The sequence below is a fragment of the Ornithodoros turicata genome, chromosome 6, assembly GCF_037126465.1.
Source record: "Ornithodoros turicata isolate Travis chromosome 6, ASM3712646v1, whole genome shotgun sequence".
NCBI classification, from domain to species: domain Eukaryota; kingdom Metazoa; phylum Arthropoda; class Arachnida; order Ixodida; family Argasidae; genus Ornithodoros; species Ornithodoros turicata.
Window position 1 is genome coordinate 67,244,119 of NC_088206.1, and position 12,576 is coordinate 67,256,694.

General features: G+C 47.4%; 1 protein-coding gene across 7 annotated transcripts in view; it reads right to left on the reverse strand.

Moving 5' to 3' along the window:
* The window catches only part of LOC135397122 (muscle-specific protein 300 kDa-like), a 177,056-nt gene that overhangs the window by 53,056 nt on the left and 111,424 nt on the right, over positions 1–12,576 (reverse strand). For 6 of the 7 annotated variants that reach the window (XM_064628473.1, XM_064628475.1, XM_064628474.1 and 3 more), the window contains 8 exons: positions 7,477–7,651; positions 6,483–6,791; positions 5,445–5,594; positions 5,183–5,362; positions 3,789–4,097; positions 3,483–3,680; positions 2,851–2,982; positions 528–1,790 (listed from right to left, as the gene is read on the reverse strand). In XM_064628473.1, coding sequence (XP_064484543.1) covers positions 528–1,790; positions 2,851–2,982; positions 3,483–3,680; positions 3,789–4,097; positions 5,183–5,362; positions 5,445–5,594; positions 6,483–6,791; positions 7,477–7,651 — 2,716 coding nt within the window. The remainder of the gene's footprint in view (positions 1–527; positions 1,791–2,850; positions 2,983–3,482; positions 3,681–3,788; positions 4,098–5,182; positions 5,363–5,444; positions 5,595–6,482; positions 6,792–7,476; positions 7,652–12,576) is intronic. The other variant, XM_064628477.1, reaches the window with a different exon arrangement.

The window sequence follows — 12,576 nt, forward strand, 5'->3', positions numbered from 1 at the left end:
TAGCAGTATAGGTAGTCATTATAAAAAGAGAAACAGACGACAGTGTGATTAGGTAAAGGCAAGAGATCTCTCGATATGCTACACCTGTGGTGTTAGTGGGTGGGCTAGTCCGGTTGCTTGGCAACCGAAAAGTGGTGGTGGTGGTGGTGGCATCACATGCGCTGAAGGCACACCTTTTTTTTTTCTTCTCAGACATACACACACACGCAGACAAAATACGTACAAACACGAGCAACATACATTCAGAAAAACCGGTAAGTGCCTGAAATTTTCTCTCATCTTGTTTCAGGCATTTACCTCAGCATCTAATTGTAAAAAGAGCAACTAAAGAAAGTGTCGTACAAGAGTACAAGGCCCACGACGACTGAAGTGGTTAGTCGCAGCATACACAAACTATATCAAGGCAAAATGGTATTAGTCACGGGTTCCCGGCGAACCCCACAGGAAAGCGAAGGGTTGCTCTAAATGCTAAGAAGTCTGCTACTGGTGGGGTCATCGCCATGCGGAAGATATTTTTCGCATCAAACCTTGGACGAAGAGTCAAGGCTAGGCTCTCCCCCATCCCCTTTGCGTTTTTTCTTGGCCTTTTTCTTGCTCGGCCCTTCACCCTCTTTCGGGGATCTGGGCTCGTCCGAAGTTCCGGCAGCCTCAGCTGCACAGGACTTCGAGGCCTCATCTGACATGCTATTTTTGTCACTGGCAGTTTTCTGCTCATCGGAATGTTCCTGCGAGCCTCTGTCCATTTCATCGGACGGCGGCTTACTTAAATGTTTGGATCCACCACTGCTTTCTGAACTTCCTTCAGTTCCAATGGGTGCGGGACTGACGGAACGTGCTACTTGGGCATACGTCAAGCGTTTCGTGTCTCCTGACGTGGCATGTACTTCTTCGAATGGCTCCACGTGACCCATAGTGCTGTATGAAACTTCAACAGGTTCTGTGGTACGCTTCGTGGTTCTCACAGTTGAAACTGTTCTGCGAGACTCGACTTGCTCTCCAGGTCTCGCTCCTGGTGCGGAGGAAACTTGATACGAGACAGACTCTGTACGATCCGTCACTTCAACGCCACCATGCGGTGTACTTGTCACTTCATGATGCTGGGTTGTGACCGTATCACCTTCGCCTGGTCTAGGGCTCATTCTTCCAGACAGGATTTCGGCGTAACTTGGCCTACCGGCGTCGCTGACTGGTGACGTCACAGGACTGGTCGTCGACGCGCTATCAGGTTTCTGTTTCTTATCAGATTTCTTCTGTTTCTTGGAAGTCGAATGAGTCTTCTTGGGCGGTTCTGACCGGTCACCGCTTGTGAACGTTTGAGTTGTGCTTGGAATAATTTCTTCGACAACGACAGGTTCTTCTGCGGGCATTGACTCTGTCTTTTCTTCTTTCTGCTGTGCAGGTGGAGCCACCAGTGTGACGACAGGTTCATCCGTCTCGGTCGCCCACGTCTCGTACGAGTAGAGTCCAGTACTGGGTGTTGCTCCTGGAAGCCGAAGGAACGCCGACCCTTTCAACACGGACTCGAGTGCTTCAGTAAGTTGGGTCGTGTGCGGCGTTGCGCCAGGTTCAGGGGTTGCTTCTCTTGAGGGGCGTGCGCTACCGCGAGGGGTGCGCACGTAGGGTCGGTATGGAGCTTCTGGTGGCTGAAGCTGTGCAACGTCCTCTGGAAGCGGTTCCACGTGGAACCTGAAGGGTTCCGTGTCGGGGAGCTGCCTTTGATTGAGTTTGCGAATGCGTTCTTGTACGTCGGCGATCTGGGCACGATACTTTTTGACCTGATCCCTCAGGGCCTGAAGGGAGCAGATGGCGAAAAACAAAAAAAGAAAGGAAAGAGAGAAAGAGAGAGAGAGAGAACCTTTGTTATGCTGAAATAGGCAACTTGCTACTTTTTGGAATGGGAACGTTTTTAAGTTGAAGTAGTGTCTAACGATATCAATGTCGGCATCCACACACGTGCTTTGTGCGTGTGCGTCACTGTGTGCTCCTCTACTGTACTACCGCAGGCATCTACTTGATGACTAGGTAACCCGTAGCAAAGCAAGGGAGCGATATGGGGGCCCGAGATGCAAGAAAGGGCGGAGGCTCAGGTCATAATTTGGTCGAAACGAAAATAAACGAAACTAAACGAAATTAAATCGAATTGCAGCTCCGTAACATACGTTAAGCTCCCCTTGTCCCATCCGCGCACCCTTGCTTTGCCACAACTAGTCATGCTCAAGTGATGACAGGTGGGCTTGAAATGCAAACGTGCAATGAAGAGGTTGCGATACTGTAGATTTTTTTTTTCTATGTGGTTGGTTGGTATGGCAACACACAAAACGTGCATCGCAGTTTTTGTCTTGTTACAAAAACAAGGTACCATACAAGATGAACAATATTTTGTTTCTCAAGGAATATTTTGCTTCCCCAAAAGGTAACAAATCACACACGTCAGTGTCGCAAACTTCTCCACAACGAGTGCTCACTGGGCGAATATTTTTTTCTCTTAAAACATTGGAATGTGCAAGATGTGATTGCTGAGCTGTGCCTGAACGGTAACCAAAAAAAAGGGTACACATGACTAGCATCCGCAGCAAGTTGGACACGCATCCCATACAGCCACACAAGCGCAAAGAATCGTCACGCAACCGACCTATCACGGTGGATCATAATCTGTTGCACGATCTAAAAGGTGCAACGTTTCGTAATCGTGATGCCACCAGTCAGCTGGAAATTCGGGACATTAAACCATGAAGACTGAAAAGTGTGCACCATAGCTGAAGATGTTCAGATAACGGAATAGGGCACCAACTGAAGTAACAAATCAGAAAAAGCCAGGCGACCTAAAGACAAGGCGAAGAGAGGGCATACCTCCTGGAGGCGCTGGTTCTTAGAGCGCTCCTCCGGAGTCAGAGGAGCTGCTCCAAGTGCGAGCTTGAGACGGTGTTCTGACTGTGACAGCAGGTGCCTCAACTGCTGCAGGTCCTGTGTGTACTGTTCCTCCTGGGTTCATAGAAAAAACAAAAGCATTCCTGCACTTTCTGCCTCTCCTCAGAGCAAAAACGAAGCTTGAGGAATGACCTTGGCTCACGTATTAGTACAAAAAAAGGAGGTTAATTGGGGAACAATTGCAGCGTTTATTCCCCTTGATTGCAATTAGTCCCCACTTTAGTCTCCAATCCTCGAAGTCTGCTACGTAGCACTGGAAATAGTCCCTAATTCCCTAAAATAGCCCATAAGGGACAGCGATAGTCGGTAAACTGGCCCAAAGCAAAACATTGTTCAAATAGTCCCTAAACGTCGCATAGTCTTCCGTGTATAGTCTTCGGTATATCCGTGCGTCTAATCCCCCAAAGGACTAAATTACTCCTTTTTCATTAGAACCATAACTATGAATTCCCAGTAGGACGTTGGACTGGATTGGATTAAAATGATACGGAGGTTGTGAATACGCAACTGCCATCAGTATTCAACAGTTGAATGTTCTTTTGCGTGTTGCGTACCTGAGAGAGGCAGGCAGAGAGTGCCTGACACTGGTCGTCGACCTGCTTCTGGAGGTGGCTCAGGTCCTGCGACAGGTGCTCACAAGTGCGCACCATCTCGTTCTCCCGGGGCGACCCGCGCGCCCGGAAGTGCACCTGGAGCTTCTCAAGCGCCATCGCCATCTTGGTGCGTTGTACCGAAATATCTGCCAACAGTTTCTATAAAAAAAAACACACACAAAAGAGCGTCCTTTCTTTATCGACCTGTCACACTCGCCATAGCATTCTACACGCAAAAAAAGCGAATCCATAGAGAGGCCTTCCTACCTCTCTGTGGGCAAGCTGGTCCCGAAGTGGCCTTCTTCGCAGATGTGCACCGTCCAATGCTGTCCTGGCCTTCTCGGCCCAGGTGCGACATTCGCGACACTTTCGCTCGCACTGTTCCCACTCTTCGACCATCTCCTGCAGTAGGGCCACTTCTTCCAGGAGCCTCGACTCGCACGAGCTCTCTTCTTGCTCGGCCACGTCGAGTTTCTCGAGCAGCTCTCCCACACTGCACACTTCCCCGATGCGGTTCGTCAGGGAACCCATCTCGGTCAGGTAACTCTGAGCGGTAGGAATGTCTCGCGCTGCCTCCTGGGGAGAAAAAAACGAGAGATCTGCGTACAGTACAACGGCAACTGCTGGTTTCTAGAAGCGATTTCTTTAGCCCGCTCCTGTAATGCCTCTTTTTTAAGTACGTCGTACTGGTTCGTATCAGTGTACCGGTTTCGGTACACTATAGTTGTGTTCGGTGAGACAACGTTCTTTATATTTTTTTACACGGAATTATGAGGTTCACGACTTGTGCGTCTCGAGCAAGCATGATGGCGGCGACGGCGGCGGTGATGATGATGATGATGATGATGATGATTTGGCGTCTTCTGGCGCAAAGGCGTCTATGGTTGCGATGTCCAAGCAATAGCAAAGAATTGGGCAAACTATTTCAAATTCAAAAACTTGTCAAATCTAAGTATCACACTCGAAAGGTTGTTGACGAAGCTCTCAAGCTGTTCATTACGCTGTATGAAGCTAAAGATCGACACAAAGTATCCGCTTCGTCGAATAATATAATTAAAAATAATCAATATCGTGTTAGAGTTGAAAATAATCTCCAACAGAACAATCAAATCGAACATGTAAGCCCAGTATTACAGATTTGTTGACCAATCTGTACAAAAATGTAGAACCTTTGGAAAAGTGCAAGTACAACAACTTTATTGCGAGATGATGAACTGATAGTTTCATCGCCTCGAAGTCCTATGGTGTCCCAAAAATGTAAAAGGAGCTTTGAGGGCATAGCGTTGGTGGGCTGGATTTAGTCAGGGACCAAGGAATTTCGAGAGAGAGAGAGAGAGAGAGGGGGGGGGGGGGCGAGAGTGCAAGCAGAACGTCACCCAGCTATAAGAAAAGAAGTTTGTGGGGTCACACCAGCGAACAAATATCCTGCTCCGCATGCTTTATTTGAAACCCTGATTTTATAGGAACAATTTAATTTAAAATTCACGCCAACGAAATGGAGCATAAATGGTTCTCGAAATTATAGTCGAGTAATAAAAATTAAGCAAGTAATGAGCAGTTCTTCGACAAACCTCATGCCCATAAGATCCAAAGCGGGATCGCGAAACATGTTCAACGCTTCCGGTGAATGTTGCGTTTGAACCGAAAAATGACGGCATTACCTGACATTCAGCGAGACGTTGCTTGGCGTCGGCCAACGTGCCCAGTGTCACCTGCTGACCCAGGAGAGCCTCTTTCTTTTCGATCCAAGCGCGTAGTGCCTGGAGAGCTTCGAGAAACTTGCTCCAAGCCAGCAGAGCATCTTCTACTTGGGACAGGCGTTCCTGGACCCAAGCGTCCACCTACGACAAAAACACGTGACGCCCATCGTAAGTCTCTCCGTTCCCTCTACTCTTGCATCCCCGAGGACTGCCCATTCGTTACCTGTTGTAATTGCTCTCCCAGGGATGAGACGGTCGTCCGAAGAGATTCTTTCTCTTGTGGTTTCTCGAGACAGCCCAGAAGGAGCTGGGCGCTCTTGACTACCCTTCGGTCGAGGTTAGCCCGAACTGAAGGCAGTTCAGATGTGAGGTTCTGCACAGACAAGGGAACAGATAGTCATGTAAAAGAAATCATATAACACCGCTTAGGTATCGCAATTGCAACAGTGTACAGCCTGTGTTGTCTAAGCCTGCCGATTTTCCAGTTATAATAGCAAGTTGGTAATTTATTGTACAGCTCTATCTAGTCTTCCTTAAAGGTAGTCTGGAATAGTGGACCGTTTTTGAAATTAAGGTTGTACTTGTATTCCATGCCATGTTATGTGGAGATGCCACGTGCAAGGTTCCATCTAGCAGAGTGTGATTGTGTTTTAGATAAAGAAGAAAAACCGAGGCATGTGTGCTTCCTGTTTCGGTTTCTCTCGGTGACGTAAGCATGACGTACCGCGCCCCGGACGACGTCACGAGGGTGTGCGACAGGAAAAAAATGGGTTTTCACGGCTGTTTTGAGGCACATGGTAAGGCGTGATTGACAAGTTTTGTCTGGAATCGATGGTTTGATTGCGCATGGCATTACATATGAAAAAGAACATAGAACAACTTTTCAAGAAAATTTGCTTCATTTTTGGGTCACTGCCAAACGCGCTCAAATGCAGTGCTTTCAGGCGAAACTCTTTTTAAACGCTATTAAACTTTCATTGAAAACCTGTTAATGTGTTGTGAAATCGTTTCGTTTCTAAATTTCATTGTTTCTGTGGTGGTTACGTAATTAACTTCAGCGTACGGCAAACACAATCTGGCAACCACGTGGCGAGTCACGGACGGACCTACGCTATGGCTGGCTCAATAAAGCCATTGCTTTAATAAACCAATAATGCCACGTCCTCAGGAAAAACCTTCAACTAGGCGGTACCAGCAAACAAAAACACCGTGCATGCCGCAATAATTCCACAAACAAAAACCATAGCGAAGCCAACCATACCACAAGAACTGTCTTTGTACGCTGCGGTGATGTTCCCTTGTCTTGCAGTTTCTCCTGCGCTTCACTGAGCCACTTGACGAGTGCTTCCACACCCGCAATGTATTCCGTCCTGGCGGTTCGCGCCCGCTTGAATTCACGTTCTTTGTCGTCCATGGCAGACACAACGGTCTCCGAGAGCAGTTCCAGTGAAGCTAATGCACGTCCCACTGTCTCCGGTATGCTGAGCTGACGCTGTCCATAGCGTTCGTACGCCGTTCGGGATGTTTCTTGCACCCGAGCTTCAAGACCTCTTACATTTTCCCGCAATTCCTGAAGAGGAAAAAGGTAATTTCAGAACAGGCCATGGACGCAGCTAAAGTAGGTGAACGGTTGCTACTCTAAGAGTGACAGTGCTGTGACATGGGAAGTCTTAAGTCCAGACTGAAGCAAGTTTTTGTACACATCTATGTACATATTGCAAAGAAGATCAGCAGAATATATTCTTATTATCTCTCTTTTGTTTCGGTCATCTGTGTTAGACAAGGACCAGTGAACCCTACTGTTCTGTTCGCTGACTGCGGACCGAGTGGTTGAAGCCGAATGGGCAGGCGCACGCATTCGGTAAGTCAGCCGTTTATTTCGTCCTCTTTAGAGGCAAAAACGAAACCAACCAAGTGTCAGCTGGGTTGAACAACGTCAACCAACTCTGTAACTCTGTGTTTCGACTCTGTAAGGGAGGTGCGAATTTCAGTTTGAAACAACTGTCGTTAACGTCTGTGTGCACGGCTCTGACTGCTATAAGGCACGAAGAGCAACATCAGTGTACGAAGCACACGCACTCAAGAACAACAGTTTGCGTTTAATGTCAAAACCATCCGTTTAGAAAACCAGCGCACGATGGCGTCCTTCACTAACAGCAGCATTGTCACATAGGAAGTGTCATCGCAGATAGGCATAGCGGAGAGCAGCAGTCCCCCACCAGTAAGTATAAGCGAGCAAGAGGAAGGCGACTCACCTGCAGAGTCCTCTCTAGGTCGTCAACGTCCTCTGCGTAGCAGCTGGTGGATGTGATTTTCTTTTCCATGTCAGTGAGTGCCTCCCGCACCGAGGCGATCTGGCCCAGAAGGGCCTCTGCGGCCGCCTTCTCTTCGCGCAGCAGACGCAACTGGTCTTCGATGCGGTTCTTCAGTCTGCGTGGGACAGACGTGTGATTTATGAGCAACAGTTCACATTTTCCGATTGTTGAAACGCGTGTTGTCTTTCCATTCGCTTCACGAAGTACATCCTGTCAAGGACGGTCAAGGGTGACGGTGACAACATCGGCCATGACGTTCTGCTGTCAGGCAATTACTGTTTGTAATGGTCGAATTTAAACAAAACCATTATTTGAATTGAATTCGTTAATTTATGGGCGTTGGGGGCTTACGTGTGTGTGGTGTCCCTAATTGTGGTCTGCCTCGGTCAATTCTCGTTATGTTTACGTCATTATTTGAAGTTCGCTACAGTTTCGAGTCTATACGCGGACCAAAAGATGCAAAGTTTTGTAGTCTCAAACTGTCGATAAACGAAATGACGGATCGACTAAATATTAAATAAAATCACGAAAGTAATGACCAAAAGTGTATTACTACAGAGTTCCGATGATGGAATCAGAATATACTTATTCGGAAACGCCAAATTATTGCTGTTGTAAGATTGTTGCGAATTCTGACGTCTATTTTATCCGCATAAAAACGGAAGGCGTACACCTTTAATAATAATTCGGGGCGTTACGTTGCGAGACAACCGCGATCGTGAGCGACGCCACAGTGGCCGGGTCTGCGTACACCTTTCTTTGACATTTATACAGTTATGTTGATTGTCCCAGAAACACATACGCCCTGTGCTATTCACAAATCGGCAGTGATATCGGCATCATTTTGTGCAATGGTTAGCTTTCGCGGCGTGTGATGTGGTTAATCCTGTACACTTAGCCTAACCTTTATAAAAGTTAGCTAATATATTATACACTGCAATACACTTTTTCGCCAAAGATTTTTTTTTTCTTTACAGTCTGGACCATGAAAGAATCAACTCCCAATAATAGACCCGTTCAGCCGTCCACATTAATCGCTAAAAGACACATACAGCTGCAAATGTTTCGTAATCCACGACCCTTCCCCCCAGCAACAGGCCAAGAAAAGACGCTCCGAGGCAACCCACGATTTCGAACAGCGCGCCAAACTACCGTAGAACCGCATTCACATTTCCCTGCCCCTCCCGTCACACGGGACCCCTTCCGGAATAAAACCCTAAAAGAAAGAACCGCTTACCTCCTTCAACCTCAAAACCCCTACGAGTCCCACACAAGATACTCCACCTTTCTACGTTACACCGTACTACTTCACATTCCTCTCACGGCGTTGTCGTCGTCAACATAGTGAGGCTCACACATTAACTATACACACATGCCACAGGCATCCAGCGGCAGCACGATTCACAAACCGCCGCTCCAACCGGTTTAGTCTACGCCGGGGTCCCGTAGTGAGAAACGCTGAGCACATTAACATAATTCCTCTACATTCTCCTTATACAATCTACGCACAAGAAACACGTGGGATGCGCATCACAACAATACACAACGCACGAAGATCGCACAAGTTACGACCTTCGTACCGGTTGTACGACGAGGCGACGCCGTCGAGCCTCGAAGCCGGCGTCCGGAAACCTTGACGTTAAACTTCCGCGCAACAAGGGCCAATACAGAGAACGAGATAAAAAGGAAAAGAGAAAGAGAAACATCTACCGTACCAGATAAGACGCGGAAGAACCGCCCGCGAAGGTCCGAGCGCCTCTGCACGAAAGGTGTCCACGCGTGGTCTCAAGACAACATGACTTGGAAGTCATAAGACGCTGTTTTGCATCCCGGCTAACTTCTCGCGTTGGAGTCCCGGCACTTTCTAAACTGTGTTACCGGAATAGTGTTTGGGGCGGGTTTATTTTTAGCTGGCGTTACGTGGCGCGCAGTGGCGCAACGCGCGCTGGCTATATCGGCAAGAGTTTTCAGCAGGAGATAAAGGCCTGCGTGAAGTTTATTGAGGCTGGAGTGTTGGGGGGGGGGGGGGGGAAGGGCGGCCTTGGATCAACAATGTTTCGCTTTGGCGGTTGCGAAAGATGGGAAGGATGGACGGACGGATTGTTTTGTGTAACGAACGTGAATGTTAATTTGGAGGGGTGGCTTCAATTGTGTGTGGGACGAAGGCGGTGCGATTAGGGATAATTTGTGAGCATGAGTTCCGGCCTTGAGCGGAAGGAGATGCAAGGAGACGGTGGGCTGACGAGAGGAGAGTGATGCTCGACGTGGTTGATGGTTAAGGCGTTGGATATGAGGTGTTTCAAGAAACGGAAAAGCTAATTCTTGTGTAATTAGACTTGTTACTCCTGGCAATCGGGGTACGTCGGAATGCAAGTACCGTAATTTCACGCGTATAAGCCGCACCGCAGGTAAGCCGCAGGACCCGTTTTTAGGGACGTTTTGAAAATTTTCCAGCAGATAAGCCGCACTCGCAGATAAGAAGCGGGCAATACGACGCGACTGATTTGTGCGACAAAGGAGACCATAGAGAAAGCCATAAACCCTGTGGTCCATACTCCGGGATCGGCATGGTGTACAACAAAGGTGGTCAGTTCTAGTGTTCAACCATGATCGGATAGTGCCCTTGTTGTGTGTTTTTATGGATCGACGGGTCAGTGGCCTTCCAGAAGACACGAATCACTGTCACCACTTTCGTTAAAGTTGCTTGGGGGAAGGCACCAGGAAGGTCAGTCTACGCGGCCCTGGGATGGACGCGCCACTGTTACGCATTGTTGGTGCATTTGCTGGTGGGTGCTGTTCCAGAGACATTTTCGTTAAAGCCGGCGTATGAGGAAAATACCAGGGCAAAATAGCCATCAGATAAGCTGCAACGGTGGATAAGCCGCAGAGCGCCCGTGAGAAAAAAAATCGCACATAAGCCGCGGCTAATGCGCGTGAAATTACGGTACGTTCGACACAAGTGATAGAAAAACGAAAACATTGCAACTGCTGTGTTTATTATGGTGCAGCGTTTCGTACCATCTCCATATTTTTATTTTTATTTTGCGATCAATCAATCAAGCTTTCGTGCAGTAGACTGCAATGCAGCCTACTGCATGAAAGCTTGCATCAATGTAGTCAAGCGCAGTAGTTTCAGTGTTTTATATTTTTATCACTCGTTACTGCAATAATAAGACAACGCACTGAGAGACGTGCTATTGTGTTAAGGAAGACTAGGAACCTAACCACGTCAAATAGAGATGGGATTTATCGGAAAGGATCCGTACCTGTACACGGAAACTGCATGGCTCGATTGCGAGAACAGTAATTTGGAGTTTTGTTTAGCGTTGCTGCATATTTCACGTAGTTACTTCACAAGGCGTGAGCGCGATTTATTTGTAAATATATTCTACACTCTACACATACACTGTAGTGTGATGCTTTTTTTTTCGCGTTACTGAGGCTACCGTCATCATCACGCTTGTTCATTCTCATTTTTTTTTGCAACAACTTTTCTTTCACACCCATAAAATCCACCGTTTCTTTGGTTTGTTTTTTTGTTGGTGGTGGGAGGCCCTAATCACTCCCGCGCGTCTACGTACATATGCAGCGCTTAAGTACATAAACAAAGTAAGTACAACCTACAAACTACTAGATAATTGGAATACGTGAATCTTCTCAAGCACGTATTAATTTTCTCTGATTTTTGAGAGTCACTATGTTGCACAGAATTTTCTTGAAGCATCAATGTGACGGACGTAATAATACGGAAACTCCTTGTTCATTCAATAAAAGTTTTACAGTGGTTTTCTAATTGGTTTAGTCACTGCAAAAATGAGTTGTTTGAGTAATACCCTTTGATAGATCTACCAATCACTTACATTCGATGTGTTTGTAAAAAAAGACGACGTATGTGCTGTGTTTGGGGAGGGGCTAAGGCCTGCGCGTTCCCATCGACGTGCAGTCGCCCCCTGTTGGGACCAGGGGCGGATCTAGAGAGGGGTGGGGGGAGTCCGGATGTCCTGACCCCCTCTTCAATTTCTGTCTTCACATAGTGATTAATTGGCCCTAGATCGCGCGTTTAGCCTGCTGTCCATGGCTGGAGCCCCTCTCAGAAAAATCCTGAATCCGCCCCTGGTTGGGACTCACATACCACTGCCAGGCGCTTCCGTTTCACTCCTCACCATACAGAATGTGTTTACGAGCACGAAGTAACGCGTGTCTACGAAGCACGCCATGTCTGCAGGCGGCTGCATGCTGCTACGTACGCATAAATAACGGCTCCAGTTGTTGAATATGATGACTCGGTTGTACAGTATTTGCAAGCACGTAGAATGTGAGGCAGGATGGATGAGTGCGGTATTCGTGAAACACGGAGTAGAATATGGAGTCGTGTGTGGATGGAGCGGTGATTGATGACCAACTATATCGCGTTTACGCAGGGCAACATCGCATAAAGACAACCGCGAAAGAATTAGAGAGATAACTGCATTAAAGAAAGAATACAAGAGGTCGTTCTTCCGCTACTTCACGACTGGCCTCCAGGACAATTTCTTTCAGGAAAGGGATAATTACGTCCTGCGATTATCGAACGAAAGAGAAAGGGAGGAAGAAGGACAGGGAAAGTAGCCGCAAAGAAACGAGCAATTTGGAACGCGGCTAACGTCAGACGAATCTGTGACTTCACCACTGAGCCACTGAAGCCGGTTATTCGAAGTACGATTTATCGACCGCAATCTCAGTGGCATAATTCCACGACACAAGCCTGCCAGGGGAACGCCATAGGTATCATGCCAGGTATCATGCCATAGGTCTTGCCAAAGCTAGAGCTACTGCTCTGTTGTATGGAATTGTATTGGAAATGTTTTGGCGTCGACCATAGAAAATGTACAACGCCGATTTATCAGAATTTACTACGATAGATACCTCGGAAGACGATATTTTTATGAGTATAACAGAATACTGAGTCATTGCAATTTAGAAACGTTGGTTGCGAGACGCAAAAGCCGAGACATTATATTTTTGTGCAAACGCGTTCATGCCATTTTCGGTAGCCACTGT